Raw genomic sequence first — 22,852 nt, 5'->3', positions numbered from 1 at the left:
ATGTTGGCCTGTAGAACAAAGATGAAAAGGGGCAAAGGCACTAGTGCAGAAAGAGAGGAAACCTGTCATTTTGCCTTCATTTTAAAATTTAATTTAATTTATTGTATTTCTATGCCGCGTTTCATTTAGATGAATCCCAAAGCGGCTTTCAAACCATATATAACAATAACATAAAAATGCAATAGAACATAACACAGCATATGTCATATAAAATAATTAACAAATAATCAGTAAAACAATTACAATCTGTCAAACACTATTAACCAAGCAGCAACTAAAAAATAAGCTAAATATCACAATTACAGCAAATGTTATATGATTAACAAATCAACATGACTTTTATATCTATAAAATAATATTGACAACATTAACAGAATACCAACTAAAAAGTTAAGCAAACAGACAGGAAAATGTAGAGCACCCCTCAACCCTTGGGCTGTGGTGGGTGTGCAGAAACTTTGGCGTCTAGATGCAGGCAGCATTATTTACTAGGACAAATGCATATCAGGGGGTTCTCCACACCCCAAGGTGTACTGTAAAAAAAATAATTTCTCACTGAACAAGCAAATATGCTTTTAAGGAGCAATGAACGTGTAGGCTTGCCATAAAGGTAAAGGGACCGCTGACCACTAAGTCCAGTGGCAGAGGACTCTGGGATTGTGGCGCTCATCTCGCTTTACTGGCCAAGGGAGCCGGCGTTTGTCCGCAGACGGCTTCCGGGTCATGTGGCCAGCATGACTAAGCCGCTTCTGGCGAACCAGAGCAGCGCACGGAAACGCCGTTTACCTCCCACCGGAGCAGTATCTATTTATCTACTTGTACTTTGATGTGCTTTTGAACTGCTAGGTTGGCAGGAGCAGCGACCGAGCAATGGGAGCTCAACCCGTGGCAGGGATTCGAACCACCGACCTTCCGATCTGCAAGCCCTAGGCTCTGTGGTTTAGACCACAGCGCCACCTGCGTCCCCTTGCCGTAGTAAGCACCAAAGTAGGAGAGAAGGGCAGGCATCCCTCAGGTGAGGAGATGGTTCTTTCCAAATGCCCTCCATGCACGTTGCCCCTTGTGTGCCCTTCCCAGTATTCTCCCCCCGCCCCCAGTGCTGCTGCCCAATTCATGATTCCTGCTTTCTTATGAAAGGGAAAGCACCATAAGTGCACAGGGACACCTTGTAGATGACAAAAGGTCATTCAATGACAAGCTTAAAGAGAGCCACTTTCCCCTCCTCATAGAACAAACAAGGCAAAACTCTGGCTTTCAAAGTTGATGTTTTGAGATACTTTAAACTAGGAAATAATACCCTTGCAAGCCAATGTATTAGACTCACCCAGTGTATTCTAGTTTTCAGGAGAAAAGAAGAAAAAAGTACCCAATAGATTAATGTTGCTTAGGCTCCAAGGCAGAATAATTTGTTCTTACTTGTTGAAGCAAACACTTAATCTGTGCTGTCCCAAGACATTTTCTGCCTGAAGCATGGCCTTAAAGGCACACATGCATCTCTTGGCAAGGCCAACACTTTTGAAAGGTTTATTCCTGCTTACATTGGCATGGGAGGTCATGCCTCCTGTCTTTAGTATTCCCCCCCCAACAGCACCCACCTCCTAAATAGGCTTTAAGACAGTTGGTGTGGAAGGAATAGACAATTTAATCTATAATGTCTTAATTCTGTTTTTCCTTTGCTTCAATCTGAAAACCCTATTATTTAAGAATGTATGAATCATCTACTGGATCAGGTCAATGACCCATCTAGTCCAGCATCCTGTTCCCACAGTGGCCAGCTGATTTAAATTTCAGACACACACACACACACACACACAAAATCCACTTAACGGAAGAGCATTTTATTGAAGTGTCATATCTGGGAATATTTGGGTTAATCAAAGATGCTGCCATCAGTAGTAGATATGATCTAGGTATCCCCTGCCGCCACCGCTGCCCAATTCAATTATTTCTTCAGTCCATCACAAAATATATTAACCAATTTTAAGACTAACGAGTTACTGATCCGATGCTTTCGTCCTACCAGGTTATCAGCACTTATTGTCACCTTTGTAATAGCTGCTTAGTGAAGGAAAATGAGTATTTCTTCTTCTTCACTATTATGACCACGGCACTAATTAAAACATTCTTGTTCATTTTTAATAAGCGATCTCCAACAGCAGTAGATAGGACTTTTAGTTCCTTAAAACACAGAGTCATGGATAATGAACTGATGTTGAAAGTTAAGGTTCTTCCCGCATGTGCCCAAATTAAGTGATTTGTAGCAGTGTGGTATTATTGGCTGCTTTTTCTCTTCAGTCAGTATCAAAAAGCTGCACAAACCAAATAAAGAGACAAGCCGCCCAGACTGAGGGCCAGGTGCCTGTGAACATGTTTTTCCTAAGTTGGGGTAGTCTCCCATGATAACTTCATTGGCCATGGCACACAATTAATTGTGATTGCTGTGAACCACAATGTACACATGTGACTTGCAGTTAGAGTGCAGTCATCCTGCAACTTATGTGGGAGTTACATTCTGGGATCACATCTAAAGCCATCATGGTGTATAGTCAAAACACATTGGGTGCAATGGTGGGTGGGATTGCCAAAGGCTTTCACCAGGCAACTGTCTGGTATGTAGGTAGGGAGGTATTTTGCCAAGCTCATAAATGTGAATGTGCACAAGTTGAAGGTGTATAGGTTGCAGGTTTGCTGTATTGCAAACATGCAACTAGAGATACCTTGTGAAGGCTGAGGTCCTATTCCCAGTTACTTGGAAGCAAGCCCCTTTGTGCTTGGTGGCCCTTCCAAACAAAATTGCTCAGGATCCAGCTGCACATTGCTTCAAGTGACAGTTATCATCATGTGTTGCATAGGGTTAAAAAACAACACCTTGCAGTAGAATTGAGGATGGATCCAAAAGAACAACAAAACTGGAGGGTCAAGAATCAAGGTAAAACTTCTGAGTATTTTAGAACCCCAATTTGGTTATCTGGCAAAAGACTGTGTCACTGGTCAGACTGGCACAGTTTTGGCTGGTGAGCAGTTCTACTGGTGAGCTGTTGTGTGTAGTGGCTGTGCCCATGGATTCGGTCACCTCAAATGGTGTTGCTAATGCAGGGATGGGGAAGTAGATCTAGCCAGCAGGCTGGCACTGTGCATCATTTTTGGGGATGAAACTTAACTTTTTTCCATGCACAATTGTATTTCCTGTTTATAAACATGACCAATGTTGGGCTCCCCTGGATGAGTTTTCAGAAGAAAGTTAAAGGGCACAGTTTGTGTTTTGAAGCTACAGACAACTTTTAGACTTATCAGCACTTGGAAAAAGAAAAAGATCAGTTCTTTTACTAGTTCACACATGCCAGGGTGGAGTTTGGGGAGCCTTTAAAAAGGCAATTACATTTTAACCCCTGGCAACAGTTTGAATATTGCTGTCTAACAAGCAGCCTGTGTTGAATGTTCTTCTCCTGCCCAGCTGATGAGAATTAGTCACATGAGATTCCTGCATACAGGGGATTGGGCTCGATGACCCATGGGTCCCTTCCAGCTCTGTGATTCTACACACCCTTCACCACCTCAAGACTCCAGTCAAGGTTTACTCAGCCTTAGGTGGGACAGGAGCAGAGTTTCCTGCGCATAACAATATTAGATCAATCATTTTGTGGCTTTTGAAATCTCTTAGTTATGCATTGCAATTGCTTCCCATTTGCAAAGGAATAAGGTGTGTTGTGTCTCTCCTTTCAGAAAAGTTCTACCTATGGTCTTCAAATGACATTTTCCGGAGTTTCATTTACAACAGTGGCATTGTTCTGAAATAGATTGTTTCAGGATACAACTAGCACTTCCTACTCACCCCCCCCCCATGTAATAACTGTATGTTAGGCAGCAAAAACTTGATGGGTGGTATGTTATAACTTTTACCTGCATTGCAGGAAAAGCTTTATTTGCCTCCTGTACAGATGTCAAAGGCACAACAGATATGCCAGAAGAAAAAGAAGCTGAGACCTGTTTTCATGTGACAGGGAGCTGTGAAAAATGTTCCACTCCAGTCACGGGAAGCACATGGCAGGGCAGTCCCTGGAACGTGCCAGAGGAAGTTTTAAAGCCTTACAGGCTGAAAGTCCCAAATGAAAGCAGGAGCTTAAAGGGTGTGGCTGGGCCACAATGCTGGGGCTGTCTGCTGACCAGCAAAGGCCTACTTGGGCCTGCTTCTGTGCCTATTTAACAAGCAGCTGGAGCGGCAGCAGATGAAGTTCCTCATAGGATGGAGATGTTTCTTCACTTGCTAATGCTGCACAAGGGTCAAGATCAGGATCAGGACTGATAAAAATCCTGACAACTCTTCTGGCAACAGGAAGTGACCTAGATTGGGGCCAGTGGCTGCAAAGCAAGTCAGCTCCTACTCTTGCGTCCTGTGAGTAGGCAGGGGAGCTGCAGCAAAGCCTTCCCAGCCCCTCCCAAGCTGCTCTCGGAGTTGGCACCGTTCACCCAGGGAGCGCACCTGGAGTGGAAAGAGAGCCAACCCAGCACACAGGAGACCGGCACACATATGCCGAACAATTAATTCATCTAATCTTCTGGCAGGGTATTTGTGCAGTGGAAAGACTTCCCAAACGATAAACATGTTTTTCAGAGGCAGAAGCTCTACTTGGGAGCCGTCTGGGGGTAGCCCAGCCCTGGAAGTATGAGAAGGCATTTCCTTTCTGTTGCAGGGATGCTCCTCAGACACTGGCTTAGGAGGACTCCCAGGCTTGGGTCAGCAAAAATGGGGTGAAGGCAGTTTTAGATAACAGAGAGAGATGAAAAGAGATTAAGGTGCTCAATTTCTTCTTGGGCTGTACTACTTCAGTCTGCAGGTGGGGAATCTCAGATTTGAATACACACACATACACACACACACACACAGGGATGCGGGTGGCACTGTGGGTTAAACCACAGAGCCTAGGACTTGCCGATCAGAAGGTTGGCAGTTCGAATCCCCACGACGGGGTGAGTTCCCATTGCTCAGTCCCAGCTCCTGCCAACCTAGCAGTTCGAAAGCACATCAAGCACAAGTAGATAAATAGGTACTGCTCTGGCGGGAAGGTAAACGGCGTTTCTGTGTGCTGCTCTGCCATCTCGGCCAATAAAGCGAGATGAGCACCACAACCCCAGAGTCGGTCACGACTGGACCTAATGGTCAGGGGTACCTTTACCTTTACCTTTACCATTATCTTTACACACACACAATCACACATTTAACACTTAGTTTAGCTCCCCCGGTGCAGTTTAGACTGCAGAGTATCTCCTCCCACCCCAACTTGGAAACATGAAACTATGTTCCTTCATGCTAAATTTGCATCCTTGTAACAATAGTGTAAGTTTGTGAAATTGACAAGGACCTTGACCCTTTCAAAGACTGCCCTGAAACGCCATATGACTTTGGAGAGTGTGGAGCTTCAAACAATCTCATAGTAAGATAAAAATCAGGACTGGGTCTTAAGGGGGGAAAACAGCTCAATGTATATTTGGGTTCTTGGTTTAAATCATTCTTCAAATCTTGGGCAATGTATGCCTGTTTGTGTGCATTTTTATTTTTTAGAAATAAATATTACTTAGAAATAATAATTTATGCCAATCTTACTATAAAGCTTCTACAGAGGGGGAGAGAGATTCACTTTCCCACTTTTCCTAGTCAGGAGATACCAGGTGCTGTTTATGGGGAGGGAGTGATGGGCCCCCATATGGTGAGGACAGCCTTGAGGTATCCCTGTTTAGAACAAATATATGCAAACCCGCCAGCGTGACAAGTACAGACCTGCTGCCAACAAGGCAGAAATAGATACTTGGTGGAACAGAAAATAAAAGGAATTTAAACTAAGTCAACACCAGAATACTCTGTTACGTTTTCAAGGTTAAAAAAGTGCTAAATTACTGGTGAAGATAGCTTTCCAGATAATGTTCAGAAAGGTTATAATTTCCTGTTGGACCAGTGGAGGAAAGAAGATTATTGATCTGAAGCTGAGAATGCAAATAATTTCCTGTATCCTGAGCTGCCAAATGCTTCCCTTTATTGATTTTTCTCCCTCTATTTGCTTAACGAAATGTTGTTTGGGTTGAATATGTACATAGTTGACCCATTATTAATAGCTAAAAATAACCCAAGGACCACAAAGCAGAAGGAAGGAGAAGAGGTGTGAGAAGGGGGTGTGGGGGGAGCATCTCAGTTCCAAGAGGAGAGCAAGGGGGAACAGCTTCTGAATTTGATTAGCCTATTTCGTTGATGTAAGCTTCTGTAAGAGTGGGGTTTCCATTATGAGAATAACACAGAGATACACACGCAGCTCCTTTGCTTTGAGAGGAAATTAAAAAGCAAGGAAGGGCCTTGGGTTTTCAAGCCACTTGGCAGGAGATGTGGCACATTGAAGATTGAATTCTAAAATGATATGACAGCAGCTTGTTGGAAACACATATTTGTGTGTTATCATCAGAGAGCCGGGGCAACTATCTGACACCCTTTCACAGGGGCAGGTGAGGGCAGATGAGGTCCCAGCTTTGGAACATGCCATTCTGCAAATAATGTGGAGTATTAATACCGGTAAATGTAGAAGAGTATTTGCTGTCAAGCTGGTTACAAGGTTGTAGTTCACTGCAGGGACCTTGACAGTATTGGGATTAATTAGAGCAGAGCCAAGGAGGACTTTTCTATGCTTCAGCTAAATCCAAAAGATGCCCTGATGCCCTGTATTGTTTGACTTGAAGGCAATTGAGAGTATGCGGTTCTTTTCTTTATTTTTTTAAAGCAAATAAGCTGCTAGATTTACTTTGCCCCTTTAGCTATCTAAATGCAGGCACACAACCAAAATGTAAATCCCTTGGAGTGAATTAAGCCCGCAGCAGAAAAATCAGATCAACATATCATGTCTTTAGATCCAGGCCGCCTCCCCACCACCCTCACGCTTCACGTGACGCATTCAGAGCAATGTGTACATTATTTGGGGCCCTCAAAGCTCACTCAGTGGCCTTGGGATGGTCCCTGTCTCTCAGTCCAACCTCCCTTGCAGGCTTGCTGCAAGGGTAAAATGGGGTGAGGAGAGAACCAGGGACCCTGTCCTGAGCCCCTTGGCGGAAAGGGGGGCATAAATAACCATGGACCACATTCAAGAAGTTAAAAATCCTATAAAGTGGTCAAATACTGATGATGGACATCAAAGATGTGTGTCTGTGTTTCAACACCTTTTAATTTGCAGCCAAACTAGCTAGTTTTAGTGCTAAGTAGGTGTTACAGGTGATGAAGAGCTGGTTTGGAGCTGCAAGGGACAAGTTCAAATCAATGCTCAGCTATGAACTCAGAGGTAGGCTAAGGTGAGCTGCTGTCTTTCTTTTTTTTAATAGATATTTATTGAAGTTTTCAAAAAATAGAGAAAAAACAAAAAAACAATTAAAAACACATAAAATTTACATTCCTTACTTTCAATAACAAATTTCCTTGACTCCCCCACACCTCCCCTTCTTGTATTCCAGTTCCAATTTTTAGCTCAGCAAGTTCTTGTCCCCAAATTTTACCTTATTATATTTAATTCATTTTAGTTAACCAATTTTAACTTATAAACCTCAGTCTTTATACATCAGTACTTATTCTTAAAAATCTTTTTCTAAGGTCGACCCCAATTCCCTTCCACGAATTCCCCATTTTTATATTAGTAGCAAAACAAAATAAAAGGAAACAGAGTATAGAGCTGCTGTCTTTCAACATGAGTTGAAAGACCCATCCAGTCTGTAATGTAGAATGAGCAAGACTGATCAGTGTTCCAGGGATTTTAGAATGGATTATTGTGATATTGGGGCTAAAACAAATATATTTCAAAGTGTCTCCTGACTGCTGGTGATCTAGGCATACAAGACTAGATGCAATCTTAAATTTAAAAAAAAAATAATGGAGTGAAATTTTATCTGGTAATGAAAATAATTGTGGGGATGATCCCAATAATAATAATAATAATAATAATAATAATAATAATAATAATAATAATAATAATTTTATGAATGATTTTGTTGGTTTACAAAAGTACGCGCCTTGTCTCTTTTTTTTTAGCTTGTACAGTCTTTCTTACAGATAAGTTACATTTGTTGTGAGAACTTAAGCGTTGAGTACAGTACAGTGGTATCTCAGGTTAAGTACTTAATTCGTTCCGGAGGTCTGTACTTAACCTGAAACTGTTCTTAACCTGAAGCACCACTTTAGCTAATGGGGCCTCCTGCTGCTGCTGCGCCTCCAGAGCACGATTTCTGTTATCATCCTGAAGCAAAGTGCTTAACCTGAAGCACTATTTCTGGGTTAGCAGAGTCTGTAACCTGAAGCATATGTAACCCGAGGTACCACTGTATAATGTTGGGGAAGAAGATGGGGGAGAGGAGGGGTGGGTTGGTGAGGCTTATATTCTTTTGTATAGTATACCTGTGGGGTTTTGTGTTACCGTCAGCTGGGTAGGTTCTTTTTCTATTCATTTACAGTGCTACCTTGGTTCTAGAATGGCTTGGCTCCCGAACAAATCGGCTCCCAAAAGCCACAAACCCAGAAGTATGTGTTTTTTGGAAGCTGAATGTCTGACGCGGCTTCGGCTTGACTGCAGGAAACTCCTGCAGCCAATTGGAAGCTGTGCCTTGGTTTTTGAATGGTTTTGGAAGTCAAACAGGACTCCCAGAACAGATTAAGCTCAAGAACCAAGGTACCACTGTATTTCTGTTTGATTATTGCATCTTCTTGGGGGGCAGGGTGTCTGCAGGGGGGGTTGTTTGCATTTGTGAGGAGGAGGCATGTTCATATGTTGTCGGTGGATTCCTCTTGTTGTCTCGCTGGGCTGTGTAGGTGATAAAGGGAAGCCAGGCGAAGGCGTCCTCTTCTATTTGTCCCCGTGTCGGTTTCAGTTTATTGGTTAGCTTTTCTAGCAAGGCCGTTTCCCATACAAATAAATCCCATTGGTTCAAGTTTACTCCTGACAGGTCTCTCCAGTGTCCGGCTGTGAGGCTTCTGGCTGCTGAGAGGAGGTGGGTTATGAGCTCTGTATAATGTGAGTGGTCGCTATGATCTTAGAAGATGTTCAGTAGGGCCAGTTCTGGGGTGAATTCTAATACCTGTTTAGTTATTTTCCATGCTTTTGTTCTGGGGGGACACATACCCCTAAACATTTTGTGAATCTAAGTTTGGCCTCATTGAGGGGCAGTATTTCAATATGAGAAGGAAAATGAAGGTACCCCTAAACATCTTTTAAGGGGGAAAAGCAATTATTATTTTGCATATCTCTTATAGGACTGCTGTCCAGAAGGGTTGGACTTCTGAGGAAGGGAGGTACAGGTATTTGGGGCTTATTCTTGGCTTTTTGTGTGAGAAAATAAACGAGTGTAGTTTTTTCTGCTACTTCTGGAGTTGGGGAATCCAGATTGGGAGGGTTTGGAATAAATAGGTTAGTTTTGGGAGGGTGGTCATTTTGATCATAGCTATTTTGTCTGAGAGGGTAAAGTTGGTGTTGTTCCATTTCCTCAAGTCTCTGTTGATTTGTCGCTACAGGGGCTTGTAATTGTGGAGGTATATTTTGTTGAGGTTTCTGGTTATTTGAATCACTAGGTACCTGAATTTGGTATTGCAGTTTTATCTTTGTGATGTTAGTGAATTCCTTTTAAGTATCTGTTGTGCTTGTGATGTTGGTGTATTTAGAGGAGCTGGGTTCACAATGCCAAATTAGGGAACTATTTGTTAAATTGCTGCTAGAATTCTAGTTGTTCAGTTTGGGAAAAGAGCAAAGATTTCATCAGATAGTGGAAGATTATAATTGATTATATATGTTAATATGTAAAGCATAGGAAATATGGGAGGTAGGTTAATTTTTCCATTACTGGGAAAGGAACTATGGCCTCAGTTTAAGTAACTGAGTTCATGTTGAGGGGAAAATATGTAGGAGATCAGAAATTAGGTAGCAAAGTGGGGGGTTTTCCTTTGGTTTTGGTTGTGTTGGTCATAATGTGGTCTGAGTGTGACTAATTTGATAATATATAATACTACAGCATTTTAATATGCTTCTGTCTCTTCATGTTTTTTTTTTAAGTGTTGCATAATTACTTTTTATTATATGCTTCTCATGTAAGTTGCCAGTCCTCTTAAGCAGATGACCTTTGGCAACTCAGTATTCCTCCTGCTGGTCATAATTCAATTGGAAAACCTATCTGGCATCAATGGTGTGGGAAATTTCAGTCAAAATCAATCATGCATGAGCGCTAGTTAGTTCATGAGGGGGTTAAGGTAATAGAGATGGATTCCTAGACTCAGCTAGGTCATGCCACCCTTTTTCTGATGAGGAAGTGAAGCTTTTCTCTTCCTGTTTCCTGTTTCTCCATGCCATGTAACCTGCCAGGGAGGACGTATCTTAAGCCTGCTCCAAGCTTAGAACATGTTTGAAGTTATCTTTCTGTATTTTATACCCAAGAGCAGTGCTTTGTTTCTAAAAAAATGTTTAGGGGTACTCTCATTTTCCTACTCATATTGAAATACTGCCCCTCAATGAGGCCAAAGTTAGATTCACAAAATGTTTAGGGGTATGTGTACCCCTGCGTCCCCCCAGGAAAAAAAGCATTGCCCAAGTGTATTTTGCCTGCGTTCTCCTTGTTGCTGCTGAATAAATGCATGAATCTGACCTTTGGAATGTTTTGTAAATAAAATATTTTAAACATACTTGGGCTCATTGCAAGAGGGGTAGAAAACAGGGAGTGCTGTATGCAACTAAATGACGTATGAAAATAGTTTTAACAACCTATATTCCTAACTCTGTGCTGCTGCTTAACTTCTGTGAGTTTAAACTCTGCTACTGGGAACTCTCGCCTACTGAAGAATGTGTTTAGCTCCCAGTTTTGAATTTAGGCACCCAGCTGATTATTTTATTATTCACCCCATGGGTGAATTTCCACCCAACAAATGGAAGACTAGATGAATCAGTGCATGGTTTTGGGAATTGTTAATAAGTAGTGAAAGCCAGTTTCTATAATGTGTTTTATTCATTGTATCACTGCATATATTGGCCATTCCCTGTGTATGTCATAGAGTTCAGTCCCATGAATATCTCTGCCTCAGACATAATGTGTTGCCCCCAACAACTATGTAGATCCTTGGTTTTGTGCCAATTCCCATTGTGACCACGTGCTCCATATAGCCTTCCAATACCAGCACACGTGTTTTTGTGGTTAGGCTGATAAGTAGATAAAGCAGTTCTTATAAACTGGTCCGGTAATGAGATGATGTTTGAAATAGAAGTAACCAGGGACAAGGGACATAAAAGAAACCTGTTAGCCTTCCAGAGTGCTGGGATGGACTTGCTTGCTTCACTTTGCCTGTCTGAAGAAGCATGAAGATGGTGATTGATTCACCAGTGACTAGAATTAACTTCAGTGCTCTAAAGCAGCAACAGTGATATAATTGCACTGTTGTTCTTTATAACACACCCCACTATTATAACATTTTCATTTTCCTCCCCCTTCAAGCAGCAATAAAATTCAGAGTAGTATTATGTAACAGGAATTTGCATTCCTTTGCTCATCCTTGCTTCTCATCTGCACTTAAAGTACTTTTATTTTATGAGAAACCTAAAACACTTCATAAGAACTGCACTCACCCACGTTGAGGAAATTACTGATTTATCTTTTTATGCTGGATTTGGGCTTAAGCAGATCATCTATGACCAAGCTCTGAACCATTAGAAATGTTGCTTCCTTTATGAGAAATAAAAAAGTGAGAGGCCCAGCACTTTACAGGAGGATTTCATTTAAAATGAGAAAGTTTTAATGTGTATATATAGAACAGTGTTTATCTCCAAGTGTTCTGAACAGCTGATGATTAAAAAGACAAAGCAGCACCAAACTGCAACAGCCCCCAAAAACAAACCCCAGAATGACAACTAAGATCCAGGTGTATGTAGATGAAATATGGTTCTCAAAGAGCAATCATAGGGTCAGTTGTTTTAACATAGGTGCCATTCTGAAAAATAATACCACAAGATGGTAGAATTTGTTATTAAATGATTGAATAGCATCATGGTACATCTATTGCATTTAAAAAAAAAAATTCCTGTAGGACTTTAAATATAGTCAGAAGCTGAAAGTAGATAAATATCAAATATTATTATATAACATTAGAAATGAATGAACAAGACTAAATGTTTCAATGCAGCCTCATTTTGTATCAGTTTTGACGAGAGTTGAAAAGTGCCTCCTGTCTTATCAGGCTAGCAAACACATCCTCCTGGGTGTCACCTTTTTCTTCCCGCTTCTCCTCAGCACCAGGGCAATGCACATGATTTTTGTTGATGCCAGCATGATGCAGTAAGTCCGTCAGTGAACAGAAAACCAGTTTGGATCAAATCATGGTGTGGCGAAGAAAGAGAAAAAATGGCATCAAGAAGGATCAGCTGACGGGGCAGAAAGGGCATCAAAACTAGGTGAATGTTTTACATAGTGAGGGTCTCCTCCCACTCACCATGCCTGATAATTTGCTTGGCTGCTTTGAATGGTTAATTCTTACGCAAAAATCAAAACTTTATATATTCAGTTTCTTTTTCTACTTGGGGAAGTATGTTTGGGCAGCATTATATGCGTGTGTGGCGGAAAGGGCAAGTGCTAATCTTAACCAAATGCTAAAGGTACCACCGACATGGTGTGAACAAGTGGAATTGAAAAACAGGGTACCATGAAGCAAAATGAAAGGTGGGAAGGTGAGAGAACATGCACATGGAAATGTCTGTCACTTATGGTTGTTGGCCATTCTGTTTTGCTGAACCTGCTAAGGATCCTTGGGAGCAGCGACACAAGAATTAAATCTAGGACTATGATTTAAGAGCCGTCTCTCTTGCAAGGAGGAGCCTGTGAATGTTCTCCACTGCCTGCTTGCACCTTCTTTGTTTCTCTGATCTACTCCAATCCCCTGTAGTGCTTAGCATGGCATATTGCTTAGCAGGGGCAGCGAGCATAGCCCCCACCCCATGACTTTGGCCCAATCACATAAAATACTGAGGGGCCCTTCAAGCAGGTGGTTGTTGTTTTTTAATGCCTGCAAATTTCCCTCCACACAAATCCAGTAATCAGCACAGGGAGAAAGGATTTTTAAAGAATTCCCTCCAGGCGCTGATCCAAATCCTTTTCTCCTGCAGCTGCCTTTTAAATGGGGAAAGAATGGGAACCAGAAAGGCCAGAGTTGGAGAGTTGAGTTGTGTGCAGTTGAAGGTAGAAGCAAGGCTGCAGGTTAGGCAGCTGAGAGAGAGCCATGCCTGCTGGAATCCAAGGCTGTGGCTATGGGACAGGCAAGGCCCTCTTGGGGGTGTTAATGCTGTGAACCCCTCCATTGTAGACTCTGGTGGTAAAGGTAAAGGGACCCCTGACCATTAGGTCCAGTCGTGGCCGACTCTGGGATTGCGGCGCTCATCTCGCTTTATTGGCCGAGGGAGCCAGCATACAGCTTCCAGGTCATGTCTAAGCCGCTTCTGGCGAACCAGAGCAGCGCATGGAAACGCCGTTTACCTTCCTGCCGGAGCGGGACCTATTCATCTACTTGCACTTCGATGTGCTTTCGAACTGTTAGGTTGGCAGGAGCAAGGACCGAACAACGGGAACTCACCCTGTTGCGGGGATTCGAACCAGCGACCTTCTGATCGGCAAGTCCTAGGCTCTGTGGTTTAACCCACAGCGCCACCCGCGTCCTAGACTCTGGTGGTATATATGTGTAAATAAACCATATATCAACTTCCGGGTTAACACCATCGGCTAATGGCGGATTCCCTCCGAGCTCCGGAGGGAATTGGCTCCGCAGGATCAGGGTCGTACCGCTGCGGCGACACGGAGACCCTTAAAAATCACAGGCGGAGAAGCCTGTGAACCTGGTGACTCGGTGGGCACCATTTGCGCCCCCCCGACTCGCGAAGGAGCCTTTTTAAAGGCTCCGGAACGGGGGACGGGGTGAGCGGCATGGTGCTGTGAGTCGTCTGCTTCTCCTGTGGAGTGAAGCCGCGCTGCCATGGCCGGAGAGCGCTGACTTCTTCTTGTGATTTGGACTTCAAAATAACAACCCGTGAGTAGTACGGAAATTGGACTTTTAAAGAAAATTTTTCGGTGAATTAGGTACGATCGGGGGAGGTGTAAACAGGAAGTCAGCCTCCTCCTCCTGTAAATAATCTAAAGCAAGGACATGTTAACTAAGGTCGAGAGAATTTTTTCGTTTATCATTTGGCAAAGGACATTAATTTCACGATTTGGCACTAGAAGAAACCTTACTGGAGGATAAGAGCTAATTTTGGGAGCTGAAGTGCCACCCCCCCCGGACCCGGGAGTGATCCCCGAGAGAGCCTGTTGAAGGTATTGGAAGAGTTTGACAGCTGTCAAATTAGCTGTCAGACGGAAAAAGAGAACTTTGTTTCTGTTGCTTCTGCTGGCTATATTTGTTACAATTTGACTATATTTTGTTGAAAACAAGGAAGAACTGATACAAACTAATTTGATTTTTGGATTTGAACTGGAAAGAACACTAAGTAACCAAAATCCCTCTAGAGAGGGTTTTGGGACATTACAAGAATGGCTGAAGGAGGGGAAATTCAAGCTGAACTGGACAGAGTCTTTGTTCTCTTGGGAAAGTTACAAGGCCAAATTGATGTTTTGGCTACAAATGTTACAACTCTGGACTTAACAGTAAACAAATTCATTGAATCTGACAAGGAACCGACTCAGGAAGCTCATGCAGCTGAACAAGAAGAGAAACTTGAGAGCTTTGAGAGTGTGAAGAAAGAGATATATGTTGTTCCTGAGAAAAAGGAAGGAGGAGCTGTAATTTTACAGATGACAAAGAAGAGCCAGAGGCCTGGCATGATGGCTGCAAAGGAAAATAAGAACTCGATGGTGAAAATTTGGTTTGAATTGGAGACTGAAGAATGGAGAGATCTTCTTGTGTGGAGATCTGAAGACCTAAGGATTACAAATCTGATTAAGGTGGAAGTTGGAGCTTTCGGGACATTTGGACTTAAAAGGAGTAAGAAACAAGATTTAGGCTCCACTTTTAAGTATGGAGGTCTGGTTGGAAGAAATATGGACTTCATTGGACTAGAGCTTCTCCGAGATTTGGTGTTTAATACCAAGGACTATCCAAAAAGCCGGCCGAGAGGAATTGAGAGAGAATTAAGAGCCTCGGACGTGAGATCCCCAGGCTGAGAGTAGATTGACTGATGGACGATTATTGGGGATCGGAACCGGGAAAGGGGGGGGTGGAGTTTGGGAATCCAAAGGGTGTATAATTATAATTTGTTTTGCTTTTATTTTGTTTTGTTATTTGTATGAGAATTGAGGGAATCGTGGAAGGGAATTTAGGTCGACTTTAGAAAAAGGCTTTAAGAATAAGCACGGATGTATAATTATTGATGTTTATTAGGCAAAATTGGTTTTTTAAAATGAACTAAATATAAATATAAAACATAAAAAGGTTAAAAATTAGGGACAAGAACTTGTTGAACTGTTGTTTAAATATTGATGTTTATAAGTTAAAATGGGTTTTTCTAAAATGAATGAAATATAAAAAGGTTAAAAATTGGGGACAAGAACTTGTTGAATCAACAATCTGAATTGGAATACAAGAGGGGGAGGTATGGGGAAGTCAGGGAAATATGTTATTGAAAATAAGGACTTTGAATTTTATGTGTTTTTAAATTTTTTTTGTTTCTTTTTTTATTTTTTGATGTATTAAATATCATTTTTTAAAAATAATAAAAAAATAAACCATATATCATAAAACTACCAGAGTCTCTGCTGTGCCTCATTCCCAAAGGAAACACAAACCCTGGGTGTCTGGAACCCCTGGAATCTCACACCAAGCAGAGATTGGGGTGACATGCAACAATATGTAAGATGGGCAAAAATAACCTGTAGTGTTTCCTAAAGTGAGAGATTTCATTGTTTTTCGCAAAGTTGTCAATAGTCCCCAGCAAGTAATGTTTATCAACTCCTAACCTTTGATTTTACTCAGAAACAAATGTTGTATGGCACTTCTAGGCCTTGTTTCTGAAAGCAACATACCAAGTATGTGGAGTCATACTAGGAGGTGAGGATGTCTCAGGCACTCTTATGACTCTCTTATGAGGAAGCAAAGTTAGACATGCAAATAGTGTCACCTGAGAAAGATGCCAGTATAGACTAAAGGAAGGAAATGGTTTTCCATTTTCTACATCAGTGGCCATTAGTTTCCATTGTGACATTTAATAAGATGTTTGACAGCAGTTCTGCCGAAGCCTTACTTTCTAAAAAGCTATCACTAAGGTTTCCAGTAGCCCAACGTGGGCTGAAATCCACTTTAGAGACACTGCTTTCAAAGATGCCAAAATAATCTGGGTGGGGCTGATTTGAAGAGGTGAGGTAGCCTGAGGGAAGGCAAGGATTTAGTCAGCATCTTTGAAGGAAGTCAGGACGCCAAAACACAAACAGGATATTTTGGATGTGGGTCTTTCTCTGTTTTTGTGTGGAACCAAGTAAAAAAGGAGACGGACCCTTGAATGAGTGTTTTCCAGAGATTGCTTTCCTAAGGGATTTCTAGCACTTCTCTGCAAGAACTCTTTTCTTAGATGCCTTTCTGCAGAGAAGAGAGGCATGAGGAGGAGAAGGGTTAAAGACTTAGGTAGATGTACTACAAAGGCTGCAGGAAAACCTGTGGGAAGCACCCGTTTCCATCAAAGGAAAGGATACTTACAGAGAGGGAAGTTCGAATATGTATTTTTTTAGCATGTAGTTGTTACGATGACATTAGGATTCCTTAAGTTCACGTCTTGTTTCCAACTTCACCAGAATCTTCTTGGGTGTGAGGAAGGCTACTTAGAATCAAAGAATTGTAGAGTTGGAAGGAACCCAAGGGTCATCTAGTCCAACCCCCTGCATTACAGGAATCTCAGCATCCATGATAGCTAGCCATCCAACCTCTGCTTAAAAAAGAGTCCACAACCTTCTGAGGGAAGGATAAGGCCTCGGTTCCTTATCACACAAAGCTACCATTACTTTTCTCTGTGCTCTCTAATTGTTTCATTCTTTCTGTGCCTCTGTTCCCCTTCAAGAAGTTTATAAATCTGTTTCAATTATGCTGTGCTTATGGTGGGGTTTTTTTGGTAAATGATTACTTATAAACAGCATGCATTTACCCTGAAAGGCAGGGTTGGCAGAACCTGCAGCCCTCCAGATGTTGCTGGACCACAACTCCCATCTCTGACCATTGGCCACGTTGGCCGGGGTTGATGGGAGATGCAGTCTAGCAGCAGCTGGTGGGCCACAGGTCTCTGCTTAAAGGAGAGCTAAATAAAGGACAGTGTGCCTTGTTCACTCTGCTACTTGGATTCGTGATTTATACGCATAAATCACTGAAAATATTTACAACTTTCATAGTTATCCAAGTCCTGCTTGTTTACATACTGCACAGAGCCTTTCATACAAATAACACAGTAAGCTGTTAAACAAAGGAACAGCTGTAACCTCCTGTACTCAGCTGTTTAATGGTATTCTCTGCTAGTCACTCATGCCCTTTTACTTTCACTGTGTATTTGTCATCTGTCTGCATGACAGAACAAAATGACAAATATGTGGTCCACATAAAAAGGGCAGGACAGAAGACTAAAAGGATGAGGGGAGAGACCGTTGCAAAACCTTCCTGTTGTTCACTTCTGCTTTGTGTCGATGCACACACAAGTGAAAGCTGCTAAAGTGTGGCAACTGTGGGGTTACTGGACACGTGGCTTATTTATCCCTCCCCACACCTTCTTAGCAAAATTCACTCATAAGGTTTACTTTCTTTACTTCAGGGTGACATTTCACTAGCCCCCCATAAACCTGAATAATACTCCCCTGTGTTTTATTTAGCACCTAATGCGAACCTGCAGAACAATATGCTGCTTTTCTGGCTGCTGGCCGCACCAAACGAGTTATTTTCTGCTTGGCAATTAGTGAAGCAGCAGCATCCCTAAAAGAAACAGATAAACATATTCAGGCTGAGGTGAGCAGCCCCTGCTCAGTTCTCATCTAGATATCATCTGAGTGAACCATGGGGCCCTCAAAAATGCTTGAATGAGGCATGTAGGGCTTTCATTCAGGCCTATTTTGCTGGAATATTGAAAGGGCTTTGGCAACATTCCCTTGTTTTGCTAATATACAATAAATCTGTTTCTGATCCTTCTTTCCCCTTAGGGAACAAAACATGCCAGCATCCTTGAGAAAACTTCAGCAAATGGCTCTTTATCTGGCAGTTGTGTCTGGTGGAGGAAGTGCTCTTATGTATTACTACATACAAAGTAAGTTTCATCACAGTTAGCAAGTTAACCCTGATCCACACGTTCAGCAGAATGAGATGGAAGAGCATTGGGTTGGTAGAATGCATGTTGCAAATCACATATTTGAATTTCCAGCATGCTAAAAATTCTGTGAATAGAAAACCAGTAGTTACTAGAGAAGAACGTTCCTCCCTTCAGTGCTAGTTTTCTGCTTGCAAGACAATTGTACATAAAGTAGTATCCCTGACTGTCATCTTCAGTACATCTAAAACAGGGGTAAGAGATCTCTGGCCTTCAGATGTTGTTGGACTCCAACTCCCATCAGGTCCAGCCAGCATGGCCAGTGGGCAGGGGTGTATGGGGTGGGAGTTGTGGTCCAACAATATCTGGAGGGCTGCAGGTTCCCTGCTATATATAATCGTTAATGGGAACGGATGTGGCCGAGTGGTGGAGTGCAAAGCAACCCAGATGCAATCCCCGTCACTTGCAGGAATGACAGGAAAAACTCCTTTCTGAAATCTTGGGAGAGCTTCTGCAAACCAGTGTAGACAACACTAAGTTTGTTGGACTAAGGTCTGATTTGGTATAAGATGGTTTCCTATGTTACTATTTAGAGACGGGGTGGTAGTGGGAATGATATGACTTGACCCCTTAAACTTTCAAGTCAATTTTATGCTCTGTATACAACAGTGCTAAAAAAAAAGAGAAGTCTACAACCATGCAACCTAAATTTTGTGCCCCAAACGTTGAGCTCAACTTGTAAAAATTAAGCAACTTTATGTAATTGCTCTTATTTTGCATATTCTGCAATGTTTACTATTTTGTATAATTTATTGAATTTTCCCATCACTGGGAGCAGCAGACAATCTTATGCAGTGTTAAAATGCTGCTCTTATCCTCTGGAAATATTATTCAACTACTGGCTTTCATTTGTGCTTCTGAAATTTCAACAGCCATTGCCCACACTCTTTTCAAGGAAGCATTCACAGCTATAACCAGAAACTTGTACTAAGAAAAGAAAAGAAAGCAAACACAATTGAGAAGCTTAATTTTGCACCAAGTGTCACATTTTACCCCTTTTCTTCAGTATCTTAGAAATGTGACATTACACAGACCTGTCTGTAAAAATTATTAGGAAAGACTAATGCACTTTGTGGCTGGGACTGCTATTGGCAGTGGGTGGAATATAGTCATGATTTGTACCGGTAGAATTATCTTCACCTGCACAAGAGGCTGGTTTTCTCAGACTCCCCAGTGGTATTTGGATAACGCTGGCTGTTCCAGACATAGCTCCCAGTATCAATGTTACTTGTGTAGGCCATGTACATACGTTTTAAACAGGCCTTACACATTTGGAATGAGTAAGTATAACTGCAGTCATCTGTCGCCTTTGATTATATATTTTGAAATAACAAGGAAACCTTCAAATTTAGGTTATCTGTAGATAAAAGTAGAAAGGGCACAGTGCTATGGCCACTGTGGCTTTGGTACCTGTCAAGGCAATTAGACACCATTCTGTCTCTGTCTCTGATTAATATTTATCACTATTCCATTTCTGTTTAATATTAATAAAATAACTTAATTATGTCTCTTCTCCTTGCTCCAGAGAATTTTGCCAGAACACAGTACTATCAGCAGGCTCTTGAGCAGCTTCAGAAAGACTCCGCCGCCCTGGAGGCGCTTGGTGCTCCTCCTCTTAAAGTACATTACATCAGGCTGACTGACAAGACCAACTGTGTTGACATGTCAAGAGCTCAGGTAATAGCAGCTGAATTAAGACCTGATGTGAGAGAAGAGAAGCAATGGGGAGGAGTGCTCTACATTATAGCTTGACCACAAGATTTCTTAGAATATGTTTGAAGATGTTGTCTGCCGTGCCATCAGCTATCTCAGCATAAAATTACTATGCTGCAATGTTAATAGGCTAGGATTCCATATACCATTAAGACATTACTATTTCAATCTACACATTTTCTCATAACATATCTGCTTTAAATCAGCCTTGTCTAATAAATAGTAACCACATCAACTTGGTGCAGATCTTATACACCAGCTTAACTTAAAAGTCTGGATTTATCCAAGAATTTGCCCAGCAGCAGAGCTGAATGTGCATATGATGAAGTAGTGCTTCAGTGCCGGGGACTGGTTTGTAGCCTAGTACCAGAATATATACTTTTCATGCAAAATGTCCCAGATTCAATCTCCAACATCATCACCTATATGTAACGCTGTACTGTTTTTAACACTGATTGGGAGCCGCCCAGAGTGGCTGGGGAAACTCAGCCAGATGGGCGGGGTATAAATAATAAATTATTATTATTATTATTATTATCACCTTGTTGTTTCTATTATTAGAATATCTTCTGCAGGTCTTGGAGAGCTGTGCCATTTGACTTACATGGTATTGGGTCAGACAGGCCAATGGTCCGGCAAGGCAGTTTGTATTATACTAATATAGTCTCTGTTGGATGTGTCCACAAATGGGAATGAGTACCCTTAGACAGACTCCCTAGTCACACACAAGAAACCACAACTAGCAGTCTAGCGAGATAATAACCAAATTGAGTGCAGATTGTACTACACCGGGGGGGAGGGGGGAGGATCAGTGGCCCTTCAGATATTTCCAGACTACAGCTCCCATCATCAGTGGTTGTTGCTTATGTTGGCTGGGGATGATGGGAGTTGGGAGTCTTAACTTCTGGAAGGTCACAGGTCTCCCAAACTGTCCTAATGGAACAAGCAGAGCTTTCAACAGCTACTAAAAACTTAGATTGGATTCGCCCATTCTTCTGCAGTAAAGACTTAAGCTTATGTGTGACCTAATAAGGAATTATTTGTATGAATGTGCAAAGAATAAATGGCTTGTTGTGCTTAGTTAAATGCCTGCATGGTTGTCATCCTGATATAATTTGGAACTTCAAGACAATGGATAATTTAAATTCTGTTCTGAGTTATAAGTTATTAAATATGAATTTTGCTTTGTTTGACTTACTTCTCTGTGTGTGTGTGTGGGGGGGTGTATTTAACAAAAAATCATAAGAATTTGACTTTTGCATTTACAGTTAAGGATACCAGTATCTGGGACAAAGTCAGCTGGTTATCTTCATGTCTGTTCAGAGAAGGACTTCACTCTTAACAGGTGTGTACTAGGAGATTATTAAGTGCATAAAGTATGGACTAAGTGCCATTTACAAAAAGTTACCTTTGTGAAACAGGTTGCAGTTCTGCCATAGATGCAGTTGCCTTGCCAGTAGACTGATCTACATGCATAAATTAAGCCAAGGTATCAGCTGAATTGCTATTAGGTGCTTCTACCAAGATCATTTCTTCTATCAGTTTGGAAGCAAATTCTGGCTGGATAATATGGTAACGTTACAGTGTTTCAGCCTGGTGCTGGGGCCAATGAAGCTTGTTCCTCCCTCTGCTTTTCAACATTGCAACGTATCACTATATCGCAATGTTTGACTGATGATACATCACGATGTTGAAAAGCTGTTATCGCCCAGCCCTAGTTCCTTAATGGTAGCATTTCCCAAGCCTTTTAATGTCATTGTGATGTTAAGAAAATACTACATTAGCAAACTTATTCTAAGTAAATACTAATTACTGGATTTCTTCCCCAATCTTTCTGTGGTTGGATAGCTGGCATCTGCAAGAAGTCACACTGCAGCTCCGTAACAGCCAAAGTGTTCCAGTCTTCCTATCGTCACAGAAGGATGCTTCTCAGCAGGAGATGTAAAAATCAAAAAGTTCAAGACTTCGGGTGTGTGTGTGTGTGTGATTTGTGTTGTCACAAGTAAAAGTTTTAAATGCTAGTTGGGAGCCAAAAGGCTTGGTCCGGACATCCGCAAGGGTCTGCTCTTATGTAGAAGGATATTCTACCATATAGGGCATACCCAAAGCTTTTAGCTTTCAACATGCTTTTGAAAAAAAGCTATCCTCCGCAATATTGGGTGGCTTCCTGTAGCCAGGATCCAACAGGTTTCTTCAACTTTATCAAGGTAGCATAGTAGAGGTTTTCCCTGTGCACAACCGGTTCTGGCCTTTTAGGTTCTGGTTACATAATAAAAGCCTTTTGAACACACGACAGAGTAAGACTCATATCTGTTCTGGAGGCTGATGTGCATTTAACAGATGAGTTATACACCTTTGGCTCTCTAGGTGTTGCAGAACATTCAATTCTCATCACCCCTGGCCATTAGGCCATGCTTTCTGGGTTTGGAAGACCAAAAGCTCCCCACACTTGCTTTGTAAGTAACATTAAGGACTGTGTAGCACCATCCTACACAAATGGCCCCTGGAAGCAAAGCCTAACTCAAAAAAATAAGCTAGCTGATTTGTTGCCAACATATTGCTACTTCAAGAGTGCATGCCACATTAATCCTACACTAATTCACAAAGCACATGCTATTTCATAAAGTACCGTATTTTTCGCCCTATAGGATGCACTTTTTCCCCTCCAAAAATGAAGGGGAAATGTGTGTGCGTCCTATGGGGTGAATGCAGGCTTTCGCTGAAGCCTGGAGAGCGAGAGGGGTCAGTGCGCACTGACCCCTCTAGCTATCCAGGCTTCA

General features: G+C 41.9%; 2 protein-coding genes across 4 annotated transcripts in view; one reads left to right on the top strand and one right to left on the bottom strand.

Annotated features, from left to right (window-relative positions):
* STK17A (serine/threonine kinase 17a) overlaps positions 1-22,852 on the bottom strand; it is a 45,845-nt gene that overhangs the window by 2,574 nt on the left and 20,419 nt on the right. The window lies entirely within an intron of this gene.
* On the top strand, positions 18,196-22,362 carry LOC128398562 (cytochrome c oxidase assembly factor 1 homolog). Of its 3 annotated transcripts, none has more exons than XM_053359827.1 (5): positions 18,196-18,299; positions 19,885-20,036; positions 21,341-21,417; positions 21,921-22,021; positions 22,096-22,362. In XM_053359827.1, the coding sequence occupies exons 1-4, from the start codon at positions 18,206-18,208 to the stop codon at positions 22,015-22,017; spliced, it is 420 nt and encodes a 139-aa protein (XP_053215802.1). In that variant the 5' UTR covers positions 18,196-18,205; the 3' UTR covers positions 22,018-22,021; positions 22,096-22,362. The 3 variants fall into 3 exon arrangements, with proteins under 3 accessions (XP_053215802.1, XP_053215803.1, XP_053215801.1); XM_053359828.1 differs by having other exon boundaries at positions 21,921-22,027; positions 22,102-22,362; XM_053359826.1 differs by having other exon boundaries at positions 21,921-22,362.

This window comes from Podarcis raffonei, chromosome 12, assembly GCF_027172205.1.
Source record: "Podarcis raffonei isolate rPodRaf1 chromosome 12, rPodRaf1.pri, whole genome shotgun sequence".
Classification (NCBI taxonomy): Eukaryota; Metazoa; Chordata; class Lepidosauria; order Squamata; family Lacertidae; genus Podarcis; species Podarcis raffonei.
The sequence above is the reverse complement of the archived record's forward strand: the minus strand, read 5'-3'. Positions and strand labels throughout refer to the sequence as shown.